The sequence below is a fragment of the Cucurbita pepo genome, chromosome 14, assembly GCF_057944985.1.
Source record: "Cucurbita pepo subsp. pepo isolate OVF chromosome 14, ASM5794498v1, whole genome shotgun sequence".
Lineage (NCBI taxonomy): Eukaryota > Viridiplantae > Streptophyta > Magnoliopsida > Cucurbitales > Cucurbitaceae > Cucurbita > Cucurbita pepo.
In genome coordinates, this window is record NC_141811.1 from 3,579,517 (window position 1) to 3,598,329 (window position 18,813).

The 18,813-nt window shown below is 39.1% G+C and overlaps 3 protein-coding genes across 3 annotated transcripts; 2 read left to right on the forward strand and 1 right to left on the reverse strand.

Annotated features, from left to right (window-relative positions):
• Positions 1 to 1,442: 1,442 nt before the first annotated feature.
• LOC111810296 (putative LRR receptor-like serine/threonine-protein kinase At4g37250) lies at positions 1,443 to 4,970 on the forward strand. The gene is made up of 2 exons (XM_087117366.1): positions 1,443 to 3,980; positions 4,099 to 4,970. The coding sequence occupies exons 1-2, from the start codon at positions 2,276 to 2,278 to the stop codon at positions 4,725 to 4,727; spliced, it is 2,334 nt and encodes a 777-aa protein (XP_086973492.1). The 5' UTR covers positions 1,443 to 2,275; the 3' UTR covers positions 4,728 to 4,970.
• A 1,325-nt stretch (positions 4,971 to 6,295) lies between these two features.
• LOC111809891 (D-3-phosphoglycerate dehydrogenase 1, chloroplastic-like) lies at positions 6,296 to 9,723 on the forward strand. The gene is made up of 5 exons (XM_023696360.2): positions 6,296 to 6,958; positions 7,461 to 7,837; positions 7,926 to 8,036; positions 8,117 to 8,212; positions 8,824 to 9,723. The coding sequence occupies exons 1-5, from the start codon at positions 6,415 to 6,417 to the stop codon at positions 9,493 to 9,495; spliced, it is 1,800 nt and encodes a 599-aa protein (XP_023552128.2). The 5' UTR covers positions 6,296 to 6,414; the 3' UTR covers positions 9,496 to 9,723.
• On the reverse strand, positions 9,693 to 14,986 carry LOC111809892 (sodium/proton antiporter 1). The gene is made up of 10 exons (XM_023696362.2): positions 14,380 to 14,986; positions 14,037 to 14,213; positions 13,828 to 13,956; positions 12,434 to 12,610; positions 12,186 to 12,292; positions 11,136 to 11,256; positions 10,938 to 10,999; positions 10,553 to 10,855; positions 10,110 to 10,404; positions 9,693 to 10,019 (listed from the first exon to the last, which is right to left on the reverse strand). The coding sequence occupies exons 1-10, from the start codon at positions 14,617 to 14,619 to the stop codon at positions 9,894 to 9,896; spliced, it is 1,737 nt and encodes a 578-aa protein (XP_023552130.1). The 5' UTR covers positions 14,620 to 14,986; the 3' UTR covers positions 9,693 to 9,893.
• Between the last annotated feature and the right edge of the window lie 3,827 nt (positions 14,987 to 18,813).

Consider the following 18,813-nt stretch of genomic DNA (forward strand, 5'->3'; position numbering starts at 1 on the left):
CTACTTTTAAGACAGATCTCAAGCTCATAAATCTAGTACAGATGTCGTGTGGAGACTTTTGAAACTCAATTCATTTGTACAATCCAAGCACTTTTAATTCTTACACTACAAACTTAGGTCTTCCCACTCCAGATTATGGATCTAGAAAGTGGATTTGTGCACTTAGAAAGTCATTACAAAATGGGCTCTTAGATTACACCAATTGGGATTTCCTTATAGGAAACTTTGTGCAGGCTAATTCATAAAGGGAATAAGATTGTTGGAGAAAAGTGAATTTGAAGCTGATTGTTTGTAGCAGGGATAGGGATCATTGTTCATGTTTTGTTCAAACTCTTTTTAGATCCAAAGGACGAAAGCTGAAGACAAAGAGGATGCATGCACGCGTCTATTAGGGAGACCAATTACTTGCTGGAGAACAGGTTTCCATTTATATTCAGTTGCTGAGATTATTTTAATCGCTTTCAAATCATCCTCTGTTCTAATATCAAATTCTTAAATAAACCTATACAATTCATGCTTGCCTTTGATTGTTCGAATATGAATGAAAATTGATTTGTTGTGGAATTGAAAAAAAAAAAAATTACTCTTTATGTTTACCGATACTATTTGAAGTAGAAATTGTCTTAGCTTAAAATATGTTTTTGGTCCTTGTACTTTAAACCTCATTTCATTTTACTCCCGTCACTTTCAAATGTTTTAGTTTAGTCCTTATATTTTCAATCAATCTTAAAATTAGTCTTTTAAAGTAGTTTTTTTTAATTAAAATTTGTTAGATAACCATAATTTGTATGTAAAATAGTATGAACATATTTGTTGAGAAAGTAAAGATCTTGCCATGGAAACTTTGGCAGTGCAATGTGGGAATCAAGTGTTTGGTGGTGGGGTGGACCTTGGCTAATACCTTCTTTCCTATATATGTATATGTATTTATGCATATGTATGTGTATGTATGTATATATATGTATGTATATGTAAGATTCCATATTTTCTTGAATCTGTTTTGGATAAGAACTTTTTTTGCATTTGAATGGCGAGTGTTTGTTAGATTTTGCAAGTATTTGTTTGAACACAATTTTGAAGATCAAGACGATGTATTTATTGAAAAAAAAATTGATTAACTTTTAGCTAAGAAATAAATTTTGATATCAATGAAGATGCTAAAGTTTCGATGCTTGAATTTGTGAGTGAGATTTGAATTACTTACTTTTAAAATTTTAATGAGTGTCTTATCCATTGAACTATATTTGAATTGACTCGTGTTTCTATAATTAGTAGAGAAAAGGATAAGGATGATTATTTTTATTAGTACGAGAACTTTTAAGTAGAGTAAAGAAGACTTATGCTTCAAACAGTTAATATCATGCAACGGCTATTTATTTATGATCTTAGAAGCATTGTGATACCTCTCACACAAAAGACACAAAAGAACATAAAGGAATAACTTTTAGATCTTTTCCACACACCCTTTATATGAATTTGACCATGTCCCTACAAAAAAAGCTTTGTATGAGAAATTGTGAGGAAATATATATTATTTCAGAAAAAGATTTTGTCTGAATACCTTTGAAACTGTACCAAAAAGGTATCAAAATTGGGACATTGTTTTGTGGGTGTGATCAAGTTTGTCTAGGAATTCCCACTGTCACTTTATTTTATGCCTTCCCTTTATTTCTTTTTTGGTCTTCATGTTTACATATAATAATATTACAAACTTCCCATCTCCCAATGCCCAATGGAGTCTGTTCATATCTTTGAGAATGCCCATAACTTATCATGCATTCATAAATTCATAAATTGATTTGAAGTATTTTCGTGAGCATAGGATACACTGATATGTTAGGAATAGAATTGATGTATTGTTGGTTCGATTTGACATATCTCAATTATTAAAAAGGTTGCAGGTTCGAATTCTTTCTTATTAAGAAGCGGAGATTGATTTTAGGGAGCCTCTCTTTAAGACAATGCTTAAGATGTTATGCTTTTCGTACAGGTTGGAACTTAGGAACGAGGAATTTCGCTACTTTAGTACGTTAGGGCTTTAGATAAGCTAATCTCTGTGCTGCTCTCATTCTCCCTCTGTTTTCCAAGAGACTGTTCTTCACATCCTGAATACACTTCCCTTGGCTGACCCCATTTTCAAGATTCCTCCACTGTCTCTGTCTGTCTCTGTCTACAGATTTGGTGAAGCCAAGGAGTTAAGTTCAGTGGGTCTCTTTCTGCTTCCCATCTCCTTCTTCCTTCTGATGGAAATGATTTTGTTATAGAACCCAGAAAGATGATGCAAGATCTGTTGCAGAACAGGAATCCATTGAACTTCTTCGATGCCACTAACAAGGCTCTGTTTTGGAGCTTCACTTTCTTTTTCCCTCTCCTTCATTTTCCCTCTTTTGCTCTCAACAGCGATGGCGCCCTCTTGTTGTCTCTCAAACGCTCCATTCTCGGCGATCCCTTGTCCGTTTTCGCTAATTGGAATGTTTATGATGCCACACCCTGTTCCTGGCGTGGAGTCACCTGCACCGACCTCCGTGGCTATGGCGGTGGATGGCCGGATTTCCTCAGAGTCACTGCCGTCTCACTCCCTGCCAGCCAGCTTCTGGGTTCCATTCCTGATGAGCTGGGAAGGATCGAACACCTTCGTCTTCTTGATCTTTCCGATAATTTCTTTAATGGGTCTCTCCCGGTTTCCATTTTCAATGCTTCGGAGCTTCAGATTCTTTCTCTTTCGAACAATGTAATCTCCGGGGAGTTGCCGGCGGATATTGGGGGTTTGAGGAGTCTTCAGGTTTTGAATCTGTCTGATAATGCGTTTGCTGGGAAAGTGCCGGGGAATCTCACTGCTCTGAAGAATCTCACCGTTGTTTCTCTGAGGAGTAATTATTTCGCCGGAGAGATTCCTGGGAATTTCAGCTGGGTTGAGGTTTTGGATTTGTCTTCTAATTTGCTCAATGGGTCTTTGCCGGCGGATTTTGGTGGGGAGAAACTACGGTCTTTGAACCTCTCTTACAATAAAATTTCAGGTCCCGTTCCACCGGAGTTCGCGAAGTGGATTCCGGCGAATGCGACGATGGATCTCTCTTTCAACAATCTCACCGGAGCTATTCCTCAGTCGGCTGCTCTGCTCAGCCAGAAAATAGAGGCGTTCGCCGGAAATGAAGATCTCTGTGGGAAGCCATTGAAGCACCTCTGTTCGATTCATTCCTCACTAACAATTCCCCCAAATGTTTCTGAAATTTCATCTTCTTCTCCGGCAATCGCCGCCATACCAAAAACAATCGGCTCTATTCCAGCAACAAAGTTCCCCGGAGGTCCAAACGGGACGCAAACTAATCAGCCGCAAAACACCATGAAACCTATCACAATAGCCGCAATCGCGGTCGGAGACCTTGCCGGAATCACCATTCTGGCCATCGGGATTCTCTACGTCTACCATCACCGGAAACAAACAAGTCCCAATTCTAAAACCTCTAAATCCTCCGAGAAGAAGCCGCCGATTGGCTCAGAACAAGACCACCATAACACCCAAAAAAAACCCTCATCGGTGTTGTTCTGTTTGGCCAACAAAGGAGAAGATACATCGGAGGCGACAAGTTCATCCGACGGCGAAGAACAGAGTGAGAAATCCGGAGCAAACCGCGGCGGAGTGAACAGAGACAGTAAGAAAAACGGCGTACTGGTGACGTTGGACGGAGAAACAGAGATGGAATTGGAGACATTGTTGAAGGCGTCAGCATATATACTTGGAGCAAGCGGCGGAAGCATCGTGTACAAGGCGGTGCTGGAGGACGGTACGGCGTTCGCTGTCAGAAGGATCGGCGACGTCAATTTTGAGAGATTGAGGGATTTCGAGGCGCAAATGAGAGCCATTGCTAAGCTCCGACATCAAAATTTGGTGAAAATTTGCGGGTTCTTTTGGGGAGAAGATGAAAAGCTCATAATCTATGATTACGTCTCCAATGGCTGCCTTGCAACCTCCATTCACAGTAAGTTCATTATTCTAATTAATTTTGTACTTATTTAATTATCAATATTTACTTTGAATTGTATTAATTCCTCATGATTTTTCTATACTAAATTAATGAAATGAATTTATTAATTCAGAAAAACAGAGTTCATCGTCTTCTTCCCAGATCCATCTATCATTTGAAGTCCGACTGAAAATCGCCAGAGGAATCGCCAGAGGAATGGCTTTCATCCACGACAAGAAGCACGTCCATGGCAACCTGAAGCCTTCCAACATCCTGTTAAACGCCGACATGGAGCCCTTAATCACCGATCTCGGCCTCAACAAGCTCCTCTCCCGCAGTTCCAAGATCGCCTTCGCCTCCACTTCATCCCGGAACTTCGGCAGCCACAGATCCACGCCGAATCGCGATCACCATGACGGCGGTGGTGGAGGAAGCCCCGCGGTGAGCGTGGGATCGGCGTACCAGGCGCCGGAATCGCTGAAGAATCTGAAACCGAGCCCTAAATGGGACGTGTACTCGTTCGGGTTGATTCTGGTGGAGCTTCTGAGCGGGAAAATTGCGAGGGAGGGCGGCGTTGAAGACGAGGGGCGGATGAAGAAGATGGTGGATCCGACGATTAGAGGGGAATTGGAAGGGAAAGAGGAGGCGGTAATGGAGATTTTTAGATTAGGGTTTAGGTGTGCTTGTCTTGTGCCTCAAAAGAGACCCACCATGAGAGAGGCTGTCCAAGTTCTGGAAAAAATTTGTTCTTCCCAGAGCTAATTGATTTGATCATGGAGTTTCTTCAGATCTTTTTCTCTTCAACTTTCCCAACCATTTCAACCCAACAAATTTATGGTTCGGTTGAGTTTGATCAATATTTTGTTAGAGTTGTTTGAGTTGAAAAAATTAGAATCCGAACAATTGGATTGGTCTAAAAAAATGTTTTAATCCGACCCAACTCAAAAATACCTCTAGTTTCATGCGTTGATTAGTAGTATTCTATATTATGTTTCGGTGGTCGTAGCCTTGAAATTTTAAATGCCTCTACTAGGGAGAGGTTTCCACGCCTTTATAAGGAGGAATCTTCGTTTCCCTTTTTAAACATGTCTACTAGTGAGAGATTTCGATGAGAGAGGCTTCCTGAATTTATTTCCCTCTCCAACTAATGGGGATCTCACAATTCATCCCTTTCGGGGCCCAACGTCTTCGTTGGCACACCGCCCGATGACTGACTTTGATATCATTTGTAACAGCCCCAAGCTCATTGCTACCAATATTATCTGCTTTGGCCCATTACGTATCGCCGTCAATATTATCTGTTTTGTTTCTCTCTCCAACTAATGTGAGATCTCACACCCGTCACCGTTGTCATAAAGAGGAAGAGAACACATAAGAATAAAGAGGAAGAGAACACATAAGAAATGTTTCGTACTCGGATCTCACACCCTCATGCACCATTGTTATAAAAAAGGATGAATACACTATTAATCCTTTTTGTCTAGTATAGTTATTTCATCTTATAAGTATACATTTGTATACAAGTGGTTTGCAAGACAATGGTCCTATAAATTACTCTTATCTTATAAAATACCCATATAATAAACTTTAGATTAAATCTAATTTCATTTCATTTCATTTCATCTTCATATCCACTTTATAAAAGTATTTATTTTTTTAAATCTAATAAAGACAACAGAAAAAGTGGAGAAAAAAAAATGTCCTTGAACCAAAAAGGACAAAACCGAAATTTCACCTTTTTTTCTTTTTACTAAATACATTTTTAATTTCACCACAAATTTTATAAAAACAACTAAATATAATTTCTTTCATTATTTAAGTTGATTTATGACGTCATAATACCGTTTATTTACTTCTTAATATGAATAAATATAAATGGAAGGTTAGTAATTTGTTGCATACTTTCTAATTAATAAATAATTCCAGATCATTTGCGGCTATTAATTTTTTAATTTTTTCAATCTGTCCAAATATAATTAGGAAAATTCTTTAATTTTCCTAAAAATCCAAGTTTTCTTTAATTATTTTTATAAAAAAAAATATTGGATAAATTAATCATTATTGCTAAATTAAAATTACTTTGAATTAATAATATTTTTAGAAGAAACAAAGCGGATCCTTCAAAGGAACCAAACATTTTATCCTATTTTTAAGTAAATCCAAGAATTTATCGACCGTTCATTTTAATTATTTTAATTACTAATTTTGCGTTAAATAATCCAAGTTGCTTGCAGTTTAAGGCAGCTCCACCAAACAAATTCCATTTCCCATTTCCCCACTCTCATCACAAGCGCGTGCTTTTCACGTCATCTGTCAAACATATATCCGACGCTCTGTTTCCATTCACTGAGCTTAAACCTCTTACCTTTCCTGTTAAACCCTAGATCTTCCTTGTCCTCTCTCCGACCTCCGTTGCTCACCCGGTGGTTTTTTTTCATTCCGACGAGAAATGGCTACTTCCGCTTCGTTTACGCTCCGCAGGCCGGCGCTTGGGAACTCGGTACTTGCTTCTCTGTCTTCTAAGATTCCTGTTCCTTCGGCTTTTTCTGTTGATCTTCGTCGACGGAGTGTTGGCGCGCCGCGATTTGTGGTGTTGGTTTCTGCGTCTATGGATGCGAAGCCGACGGTTCTTGTTGCGGAGAAGCTGGGTGAAGCGGGTCTTGATCTTCTAAAGGATTTTGCTAATGTTGATTGCTCGTATAATCTGAGTCCTGAGGAGCTTTGCACCAAGATCTCGCTCTGTGATGCGATTATTGTGCGGAGTGGGACTAAGGTCAGCCGTGAGGTGTTTGAATCCTCTGGAGGGAGGTTGAAGGTCGTTGGGAGGGCTGGTGTTGGCATTGACAACGTGGATCTGGCGGCTGCCACTGAGCATGGTTGCTTAGTGGTGAATGCTCCGACTGCAAACACGGTAGCCGCCGCTGAGCACGGAATTGCGCTTTTGACTGCAATGGCCAGAAATGTTGCTCAAGCCGATGCGTCTGTTAAAGCTGGTACGTTTATTTTTTGGTTTGTCTGTCACAATCAGCTTGTCTAATCGTTGTGTCTTTTAGCCTGTGGTTTGCTTTGGATCTGCTCGAAACCATGGAAAGTGGAAAAACTTCGGAAAGATCTCGGCCTTTTATCTTAATATTGGACGAGAATTTCATTTAAATCTGTCTGAAAAGAATTATTTTAATGTCTAAAGCGAATTGCCCCAAAAAAATTCCCCGTACGTTTTCTTTCTTGCAAGCATCGATGCGCGCTGTAAAAAGTGGAAACCTGTCGGGGATTTTTATGTAGAAAATTCATATCTTATGCTTACATAGGTTGGGATTTACGATTTGAAGTAAAAATAGCAAAGAATAAATAATCTCTCTGCATCGGATGTTCTCTTTCCCTTTTGGAGCCCGTCGATGTTTTTGATGGTCAGATTTATTGGGTGTGATGTTGTATACGAGATGCCTTTGTTGAAACGAACTACTTATAATTTTTCCATTTTCTTCTCCACCGCAGGAAAGTGGCAACGCAACAAATATGTCGGTGTATCGCTTGTGGGGAAAACACTCGCTGTAATGGGATTCGGCAAAGTTGGAACTGAAGTTGCTCGGCGTGCAAAGGGACTCGGCATGCATGTAATTGCCCACGACCCGTATGCCCCAGCTGATCGTGCTCGTGCGATAGGCGTAGAGCTTGTGAGCTTTGACGAAGCCATTGGAACTGCTGATTTCATCTCTTTGCATATGCCTTTAACTCCAGCCACGTCGAAGATCCTTAATGATGAAAATTTCGCAAAGATGAAGAAAGGAGTAAGGATTGTGAATGTTGCTCGTGGAGGCGTAATTGATGAAGAAGCTCTTGTAAGGGCGCTAGATGCTGGAATTGTTGCTCAGGTTGGTTCTTTTCATTCCTGCTACCCAAACTTGAAGTTTCTAATTATCATTAAACGCAAGGATTGTATCACGTTTCTTTTTCTGATAGGCTGCACTTGATGTTTTCACTGAGGAACCACCTCCTAAAGATAGCAAGTTGATTCAGCATGAGAATGTCACTGTAACTCCTCATCTGGGTGCCAGCACAATGGAGGCTCAGGTGTGTTTTAAATCGAAGGACTTAAAGCTTGTGCTTTCCTTATTGTAATTTATAATTATCTTTGCATCTGGTACATGCAGGAAGGAGTTGCTGTTGAAATAGCTGAAGCTGTTGTTGGAGCCTTGAAAGGGGAGCTTGCAGCTACTGCCGTCAATGCTCCGATGGTTCCTGCAGAGGTAGAATCCCGTAGTTTCGAATCTTCTATCACTCTCATGTTTCGTATTTCATGATCACTTAAAACATCTATCTGAAGTAGTTCTTGTCGACCTCTTTACTATTTGTCGTTATTTGTTTTATTGATTTTCTTGCTTTTCCAAGTGGCTATGTCTCTAGGTTTTCTGATTCATTATGCTATGCAACAGTGTAAGATTCTTCTTTTCAATGCTTTTCATCTAGAATCCTTTGACATTTATCTCCATTTTTTTTAAAGCTGAATATAGTCCTGCAAAAAATTAAAGAAAGAAGCTAAATTGTAGTCCTCCAACAGTTGGAGAGATTACTTTTCTGTTAACATTTTGGTCTTGTGATGATTTTTAGAAACCTGTTTAATATAGATGGTTCTGAATGCTACCAAAACTTTGATTCCAATGATATAGTGAAGTGCCTTTCTCTAAATGGATGACTTTTTTTTTTCTTCTCCAATTCGTTACTTTGCCGTACATCATCAAGGTTTGCTGAGTGATAAATCTGACTCGTAATTGTTCATTGTACATTCTATTTTCAATGAACTAATTCTCAAGTTTTTGGTATATAAGGGTTCTAACAAAGTATCGTTTCTCCCCTACAGGTGTTAACGGAGCTGAAACCATTTGTTGAACTTGCTGAGAAATTGGGAAGACTGGCTGTCCAATTGGTAGCAGGAGGAAGTGGCGTGAAAACTGTGAAAGTGACATACGCTTCCTCTAGAGCTCCTGATGATCTTGACACCAGGCTTCTTCGTGCCATGATAACCAAAGGTCTCATAGAACCAATTTCCAGTGTTTTCGTGAACTTGGTGAACGCTGACTTCACCGCCAAACAGAGAGGACTAAGGATATCCGAGGAGCGAGTCATTCTGGACGGGTCGCCTGAGAAACCATTAGAATACATGCAGGTCCAGATTGCCAACGTGGAATCCAAATTTGCCAGTGCTATATCGGATTCTGGGGAGATAACGGTGGAAGGACTTGTGAAAGACGGAATCCCTCACCTCACAAAGGTCGGGTCTTTCGAAGTCGATGTTAGTTTGGAGGGTAGCATCATACTCTGTAGGCAGGTTGACCAGCCAGGTATGATTGGAACGGTTGGAAGCATTCTCGGAGAAGAAAATGTTAATGTGAGCTTCATGAGTGTTGGAAGGATTGCTCCTCGAAAGCAGGCTGTTATGGCCATTGGTGTCGATGAACAGCCCAGCAAGGAATCCTTGAAGAGGATCGGTGATGTTCCAGCAATTGAAGAGTTTGTTTTCCTCAAGCTGTAGGACGTAATGTGATCATGGGCTCGACCCTTTCCTTCCCCTCTTCCCTCCTCTCCAAATAAGGCCGCCTGTCAACCTCTCGGGATTTGGACACATTCCTAAATGTTATGTTTGGCCTCAATTTTGATAGTTTTCCATTTAAATAAGCCTGGTTGGTTTGTTATCTCAACTTTTCGAATGAAGAAATGTGCTTCACTAAGTTTCAAGAATGATCATATACTTTTGATTGGATGCTCTTGCTGTTTCTACAGCTTTGGGGGCTTATAGACAAGAGTTACGCACACTACTATAACATGTGCAAGAAAGTTCATCACTATCTAAGAATGTTCCCACCCTTGAAAATTCACTGATATAAGTGGAAAACAGCCATATCCTTGTTTATTTGAAGTCGTCAAAAATGTTCAGTTTATGAATCCCATAATGGAAGGCACCTCAGCAATGGTTGTAGGTAGCGATGTGTTGAGGTTATGAAGAGCTAAATAGGCAGCAATTCCAGCAGCATATCCAGCAAAGGCAAAGCCGCTAACCTGCAGAAAATGAACAAGAAAATATAGAACAATCTATTTGACTTGGAAAAGAGAATGGACTGAGAAGGAACTCAGTTTGATCTTGGTCACCTTTCTCAAGTACCAAAAGAAGTCCACCTTCTCCATCCCCATGAATGCAACTCCAGCTGCAGATCCAATTATAAGCATGGATCCACCAGTGCCAGCACAAAACGCTATCAGCTGCCAGAACTCGGAATCTTGCGCGAAGGAGGAGAGATCGTACATTCCCATTGTTGCTGCAACTAATGGGACATTGTCTATAATAGCTGATATAACACCGACTGCACTCGCAATGAGTTCAGCATTCGGAATATGAGCGTCGAGGTAGTTTGCTAACTCGCGTAAGATTCCTGCAGCCTCTAAGCTGAAATTGACAAATTAGACTTGGTAAACCATTTGAGTGATAGGTTCTAAAGGAGCTAGAAGATCGATTATATATACGTAACATTGATTTGCACACAGGTAAAAGAAATAGTATGAAATCTGGAATGGAGGGTAGATGGTGCACTCACCTGCTGACAGACAAAAGGATACCGAGGAAAAATAGCGCTCCTTGCGTATCGATACGAGATAAAGCCTGAGGAACTTTCAACTTTTGTCGTTCCGATTCACCATAGTGAATTGCATCAGTGAGAATCCACAGAATTCCAAGTCCAAGCAGCATACCCATGTAGGGAGGCAAACCTGTGAGGGCCTTGAACACTGGAACAGAGACCAACGCTCCGACACCGACAGAGAAGACGAGCTTTCCTCGAGGAGCCATCTGCTCGGATGCCATAACGTTCGAAAAATCCTGTCCCTTTCCATTGACTTCACTGAATCCCACAAAAGAAAAACTTGCAACTCAGTTCAATCAAAAGAATAATTGAATGACACAATTAGTTACAAAGCCTATACCTTGTTAGGGACAGAAGAGACAACGGAACTATAAGTGAAACTGCCGAAGGTATAAACAAGTCCTGAACAACAACACAGATGCAATTGAAGGAACTCATAAGTGAATTTCAGATTAAAATAAGTACATCATGTATCAGAAATACGATCCATCTGTAAATAAATACGCGTTGAATCGTAGCATTTCAGAGCGAATAATACTTTGAGTGTTGGCATTGTTGATATCTGACCATGTATCCATAGCATGGTTGTGGTTACATCTCCGATAGGTGTCCATGCACCGCCCGCGTTAGCTGCTATAACGATTACAGCTCCGAGTAGCCTGGTTTGAACGATCCATTTCTTAAATGAAGATCATAGAATTGATTGGAAAACAAAGGCTCACCAGTAAATTCCTAACTACAGCATTGTGCTGATATGACAAGTGATAAGAAAAAGAGGTTAGTAAACAGTAGAGAAGAGAAGAAATTCAAGTTTTCAGACTATTTGAGTACAACAGCTCAAGCTCACCGCTAGCAGATATTGTTCTCTGTCGGTTTTTTCTTTCGAGCTTCCCCTCAAGGTTTTTAAAACGCGTCTGCTAGGGAGAGGTTTCCACACCCTTATAAAGAATGCTTCGTTCTCTTCCCCAACCGATGTGAGATCTCACAATCCACCCTCCTCCGGGACCCAATGTCCTAGATGGCACTTGTTCGTTTCTCCAATCAATGTGGGACCCCCCAATTCACCCCTCTTCAGGGTCCAGCATCCTTGCTGACACACCGCCTCGAGTCTACCCCCCTTCGGGGCTCAACCTCCTCACTGGCACATCGCCCGGTGTTTGGCTCCGATACCATTTCTAATAGCCCAAACCCACCGCTAGCAGATATTGTCCTCTTTGGGCTTTCCCTCAAGGTTTTTAAAACGTGTCTACTAGGGAGAAGTTTTCACACCCTTATAAAAAATGTTTCGTTTTGTCTCCAACCCATGTGGGATCTCTCTCTCCCTCAACTAGTTTATACTTTTCAAACTATTTTATCACGAACATCCCACGTCCCCTTCTATGCAGAAAGATACCCTCCATGACACCTAACTAGTCACTTTCATTCCTACATTTCTTCTTCCAGGTATACTTTATAGTTCCTATCATGTGCCCCACACCAAAACGAACCAACACGTTACAAAAAGCGCTATACATTAGACTAATACAACCACGAGAATCGAAGAGGAATACAATAATAAACCAATCATGAGCATACAAAGCGTGCATACTTGCGATACTCTGACGGAGGAACGAGTTTTCGCAATAACGAAACCATGATAATTGTGGTTGTCAGGTTGTCAAGGATTGAACTTAGAAAAAATGTTACAATCCCAATCTGCAATATAAGAGTTTTAGATCAGTTGTAGGTGATAAGAACAACCAAATAATGGGAAAATATCAATGCTCTGTTTTAAGAAGAACTGTATGTAAAACACATTAACATCAAATATCATTGGAATGGTAATAGAGCACTGACCACCCAGAGAAGAGTTCGTGGTTTTCGAGTCGTTATACTGTCTGTAACCAACTTAAATCCTTGATGGGCGTCGACGATCTCGACTATGGTCATCGCCCCAAGCAAGAAGAACACAATTTCACTGACTTCTGCTGTGGCATGTGTTAGCTCTGAAGCAGCAATTTCGGTGGATGGAGCCTATGTATGAAATTATAACAAAAGTTATCATTCAAAAAATGCTGCTTAGAGTAATAGTTTTGGTGTACTTTTGCACTATTGAAAGGTGAAATATCAATTTATCAGCTGCAATGTTCTTCATTTTGCTTCTAGTTTCAATTTGGATGAAGAAAAATTAAAATGTCAACAAGAATTGTAACAACCCAAGCCCATCGCTAACAGATATTGTCCGCTTTAGCCCGTTTCGTATCATTGTCAACCTCACGGTTTTAAAATACGTCTTCTAGCCTTATAAGGAATGTTTCATTCCCCTCTCCAACCGATGTGGGATCTCACAATCCACTCCCCTTGGGGACCCAGCGTCCTCGCTGGCATACCGTCCAGTGTCTGGCTTTAATACCATTTGTAGAGCCTAAACCCACCACTAACAGATATTATCCGTTTTGGCCTGTTACATATCACAGTCAGCCTCACGATTTTAAAACGTGTCTTATAGGGAGAGGTTTTCACACCCTTATAAGGAATGTTTTGTTCCCTCTCCAACCGATGTGGGATCTCACAATCCACTCTCCTTGGAGATCAAGTGTCCTCGCTGGCACACCGTCCAGTGTCTGGCTTTGATACTATTTGTAATGGTCTAAGCCAACCGTTAGCAAATATTGTCCGCTTTGGCCCGTTACATATTGCCGTAAGCCTCACGGTTTTAAAACGCGTCTTCTAGCAAGAGGTTTATCATACCCTTATAAGGAATGTTTCGTTCCCCTCTCCAACCAATGTGGGATATCACAATCCACTTCCCTTGGAGACCCAGCGTCCTCGCTGGCACAACGCCGATGTCTGGCTTTGATACCATTTGTAATGGCCTAAGCCCACCACTAGCAGATATTGTCCGCTTTGGCCCATTACGTATCACCGTCAGTCTCACGGTTTTAAAACGTGTCTTCTAGGGAGAGACTTCCACACCCTTACGAGGAATGTTTCATTCCCCTCTCCAACCAATGTGGGATCTCACAGTTATTCATCAGGAAATTCCAACGCACGTGAAGAGTATGTACAACTAACTCGAGGCTTTTAAGATGTCGAAATTATCTCCCTACCAGAAATTTGTTGATCTAATTGTATACACGAAATAGATATAGATACTATTCATACCTACAGCCATATGCACATGAAGAAGCTACAATTCAGCATTCAACCAGATAGTCCTAAAACTAAAATTGAGAGAAACAGTATCATACCCCAATACTTCGAACAACCCACAAGCCAACCGCCATCAACAATCCCACTCCACTCTTGTTGAAAGCAAGAGCTTCTTCAAAAATGATTCCAGCATATCCTATACTAAATAGCAACACCATAGCAAGATCCTGTACCAAAAGTTTCATGAAACATAGAAGGTCACAGCTTATCATTGAGTGATTAATAGCCACTATCCCAACATATGAACCTGATTAGCAGCAACCCAGGAGTGATTAATAGCCACAATCCCAGTAAGGGCAGCTGCAAGTATTGCAAAAGCCTTCACTAAATCAGCCTGTGGCTGATAACTATCTTCAAAATCCCGAGAGCTTATTTCATCAACTGAGCATAAGGGATCACATGTTCCTGACTTCGATGAGAGTTCCTATCATTATATAACCAGAGATGAACATGAATGAGCCGCTGATTAGCTCAAAGCGCTACTAGACATGCTAAATTGACAATATCATCATTATGAACCAACAGAACAACAACCGAAGCTAATTCAAAAAATAGTTTAGAACATTTAGCAGAAGTATGAATAAGGAAACCTCCAATTGTTTGCTGAAGTTGGGTGGAGCTTGCTGCTGCTGAAACGAAGAAGAGCTTTTATCCTCGTCTTCAGCTCGCGCGATAAGGTTCTTACCAAGCAACCTTGGAGCTCTGATTCTACTCAAAGAAGAACCATAGCTCGTGTGAAATGGGAGTGAAACGGGAGAGTGGGAATGAAATGAAAATCTCTTCCAATGCCGCGTTGGGGGTAAATGAATCCCAATCGAGAGGGAAGCCATTCGATCAAGTTCGAACAGAGCGAAAATGGGAGATGGGATTGCAGAAAAATGCTTAATCTAAGATTACCCAGTAAGGTTTGATTGTCAATCAGCTTGAATTTACGTCGCCGGCGCCGATCAAATTTTATCTCCTCGAAAACGAAGAAGGAAAACTTTGATGGGTTTATCTCTCATCGATGCATCGAAATCTTGTATCACTGCAAATGGGATTGTAGTGGATCAAGTGGGTATCTACCGCATCTCAAGCTTTCGGGTTTGATGAATTGATTTTCTATTACGGAAGTATGGAGGCCGCGAGATAAGCCGATTTCCGAATTTGGGTGACTAATGAGACACGTTGGTGTTTCTTAATTGCTCGAATTTGAGGTATTCTTGCATTTGAGAGAGCGTTGGGTAGCATTCGAAACTAGGATTTTTCTTTGGAGCTTAGAAACTCATATTCATGAATGAACAAAAGGTTAACCATTATATCCTTAATTTGCTGTATGGTTTGATTAAAAAATCTTATGTAAAAAATGTTTCGGGAGGATTCAAATTCATAAGAAGAATCGAAATTTGTCTATATGAGAAGACCGTAAAGAAAATGGAGAGAAACTAGCACTAACACATGAGATGGGCTTGGGAGGAACAAAGTCTCGGACCAACTAGGCCCCTAGGAGCCGAAAGGCATGCCCATAAGTTCAACCCCTAGTAAACTCACGGTCGGTTAAGTTGGGATCAACTCGGGAACCCTAGATCAATCTCATAGAAATAGAAGACTCAAGCACGAAATATGTTACCTAATTCTTATTCTTGTTGTACTAATACAAATCTTGGTCTAACTTAAACAATATATAAATCTATATATCGTTATTACAGGTATTGTTCTTCACAGGGATCGTGCACATTAGGCAGAATGACACAAATTCGTGCATCAATATCTCGCAATAACAATTCAGTGCAAATTTTTGAAGTAATTCATATATTTAACAATACAAAACTGTCAGTCACATTGTAGCAGTCTCTTCCTATAAATTTTAGACGCACGTCCCTATCGTTTCCCGCTATCGAGACGACAAAACAATTCCATTTTCTTTTATTTCCCACTTTACTTGGAAGGTAAAGATGTTTATTAACGCTATGAATGTTTACAATTACCATCAAACATCAGCTAATACTTGGCTACCATCCATGTGTAAATATGGTTTGCAAATGGGCCTAAACAAAGGGTAGATTTCATTTTTGGGCCTATTGGACCATTACCTAATTCAAACGGATTTCAAATCGATATCGGTATCTCAAACGTCCTTTTAAAGACCCAATTGTTACATTAGTCCGATGACATTGTCTTTTGTCGGAAACCCTGAACTTCCACAAAGTGTTCCAAACTACACCGTAGAGTCTCCCCCGAGACTTCGTTCTCTTAAGAGCCATTGAACAACAAATTACATCATTCGACACTTGAGAATTCTATTAACATAACAAATTTAAGGGCATGACTGTAATATCACGTTAGAAACCACAGACCACCACAATAGTAAGATATCATCCACTTTGAGCATAAGCTCTCACGATGTTACTTTTAGTTTCTCCAAAGTGCCCATCTTAACAGGGATAGTGTTCCTTACTTATAAACCCGTGATCTTAGAGAGTACTCCGGACAGTAATAAGCGATGAGGTTTTTGTGGTCGGAGTTGACCTTAAATTTAAAGGGTGGGTTCAATGTTGGCTGTCAAAGATACCCAAAATCTTTGTCTGAGAGGGCAGACATGGCCATGGCTGCACAATTTCACCCCTATTTTTCACAAATTTAGGCCATACCCTTTTCAAACCAAATCTACAATAAAGAAATTACAGTAATTCCCTTTTTTTTTTTTTTACCATTTTCTTTTTACTTTAGGGTAAATTCCAACCTGTCTATGCCAAAAGGACCACCAAAATTTGCACTGTTTTTTACCCTTCATTATGTGTAGTGAGTTAATGCTCTTTGTCCATTTCCCATTTAACATATTGGATGTGGGACACCATTTCTAGGTCACCCCATTTATTCATTTTCATTTTTATTTTTTAAAAATAATTTTCCCTCCATTTTTTGAACATCGTCGAGCCGTTTGATTTAAACATATCATCGATCGATACGTCGAACGGTTTATATAATTGAATTCGTAAAGAAAAAAAAAAAAATTTGAATTGTCACGTCTGTATTTGAAATTTATTGATTCTAACTGCATAAATTTTATTAAAAAGAAAAGAATCAGCGTCACATTCATACGTACACACGAACATGAATATCATTTAAATAAAAAGAGATGGGTTTCGAAGATGAGATAAACTTTATATCGACAGACTTACTTTTGGTTGGTTCATTTATTATGTTTTGTTCCTTTCAATCCGTTGCGGTAAATTCATGAGTTACTAATTCAAAAAAACTATTTTCTCAAAAATAATAATAATAATAATAATGCCTCATGTCTGAGATTCTTTTTATAAAGTATGTGAGTAAAGACAAAACAGGTTAGAAAGAACTAGGTTGGTTCGTGGGGACCACCACCAGCCGATATTGTCTAATTTGACCCGTTACGTATCCTCGTCAGTCTACGATTTTAAAACGCATCTATTAGGGAAAAACTTTCATACTCTTGTAAGGACTGTTTCGTTCCCTTCTCTAGCCGATATGGGATCTCACATCATGCCACTAGAGATGCACGAAAGGGTCAGAGCCATCAGAGGATGAATTTATATTCCGAACCCTATACATGAAGTGCTATACAAAGGGTTATCTATTAACGTATTAGAGAATAAGGTATCGTATTCAGATCTCGGTAATGTTATTTTTGATAAAATAAAAAAATACCGAAATATTGATATAAATAAATTTACGATAACCCATTGAAAAAAACATATATGATTGAAAGGGACAAATAGACACAAAAATTTGATCCTACAACACATTGGATCCCCCATTGCAAAACATCAGACATTTGCTGGATAGAGACACAAAATGTTTTTTTTAATATAATAATCATTAAATTGAGTCATGCATAGGGAGTGAAAATTCCCATACAAAAAAGGGACCATTTGGAATGCTTTTTTATTTTTTATTTTTTTTATTTTTTTGTCTTCTCCATTCTTTGTATTTATTAAATTAAATATTCTTCTACTTCTTCTTCTCAGATTATTGATCATTAATAAAGAATGTGGGAGTATTTTATTTCTAAATTATTAATTTTAATATCGATAGTAATTTGTAGATATTTAAATTCTCGTATCTTTCTTTCATTAATTTCAATCATTTTAACCGTGGTTAAAAATTGTATAGATTATGTTAATTTAATATCGATTTTTAGTAGTTTAATAAACCACCCATTTAAATTTGGAATATATATATATATATATATTGTTTGAGCATTAAAAACTTTACAGCTGTTTGAGAAGAAAAGCCCTAAAACGTGTATTTATGAACAAAGAAAATGTAAAAAAAGATGTTACAAATTGCAATGCAATAGGGTATTTGTGTCCAAAAGCAAAAATGGGTTGTAATTGTATAGCGGTATCGGAAAACATATCTTGGGAACGTACAAGAAAACGAGTAAAAAAAATGAGAAAATTTATCAATTTGAGCATAGTTCAGTAGATAAGATACAAATTACTATTTCAAAAGTAGATGATTCAATTTTTTAATTATTTAAATAGTTATAAAAAAAAGTGTAAAAACAAAGGAAACGACCCGATTCTTTTTAATTATTTTATCGAATTTATCTAACTAGTTCATTCGGGTTAGGATTGAATCTTTCTCGTTTTATAAGAATCGGCGTAAATTCGAGCACTAACATCTTATTCAAAAATTCATCAAAAGATATCAACTATTTGACGTTGATATCTATGAGCACAAATCAAATATTTAAAGCTAATCGAGATAGAGAAGAAAAGATGTTAAAAGGAAAGAAAAGAGAAAGAAAGAGGAAAAAAAGGAGAAGATAGTCACAAGTAAAGAATCTTCTACGATCGATTTTTTCTAATAACGATGAACAAAATCCCGTTTCATCTTCGTGACGAACAGTAAAAAGTCTTGTTCATGTTTGGGACGTTGATTCTTTAAAAGTGTTTTTATCAAACAGGTCGACAGGTGAAAAAGAACGTAAATCGTAAGGAAAAGTGTGTTCGATCACGTGATAGCACAACATTAACGGATAATAATCGAGTATTAATCATAGT

Coding starts and splice junctions, on each gene's coding strand:
- LOC111809891 (XM_023696360.2), top strand. CDS start 6,415: ATGGCTACTTCCGCTTCGTTTACGCTCCGCAGGCCGGCGCTTGGGAAC. Junction 6,959..7,460: donor CGATGCGTCTGTTAAAGCTG/GTACGTTTATTT, acceptor TCTCCACCGCAG/GAAAGTGGCAACGCAACAAA. Junction 8,037..8,116: donor CCAGCACAATGGAGGCTCAG/GTGTGTTTTAAA, acceptor TGGTACATGCAG/GAAGGAGTTGCTGTTGAAAT.
- LOC111810296 (XM_087117366.1), top strand. CDS start 2,276: ATGATGCAAGATCTGTTGCAGAACAGGAATCCATTGAACTTCTTCGAT. Junction 3,981..4,098: donor CCTTGCAACCTCCATTCACA/GTAAGTTCATTA, acceptor TTATTAATTCAG/AAAAACAGAGTTCATCGTCT.
- LOC111809892 (XM_023696362.2), bottom strand. CDS start 14,619: ATGGCTTCCCTCTCGATTGGGATTCATTTACCCCCAACGCGGCATTGG. Junction 11,257..12,185: donor CCTCCGTCAGAGTATCGCAA/GTATGCACGCTT, acceptor CGTTCAAACCAG/GCTACTCGGAGCTGTAATCG. Junction 10,020..10,109: donor TCTTTTGGTACTTGAGAAAG/GTGACCAAGATC, acceptor CATTTTCTGCAG/GTTAGCGGCTTTGCCTTTGC.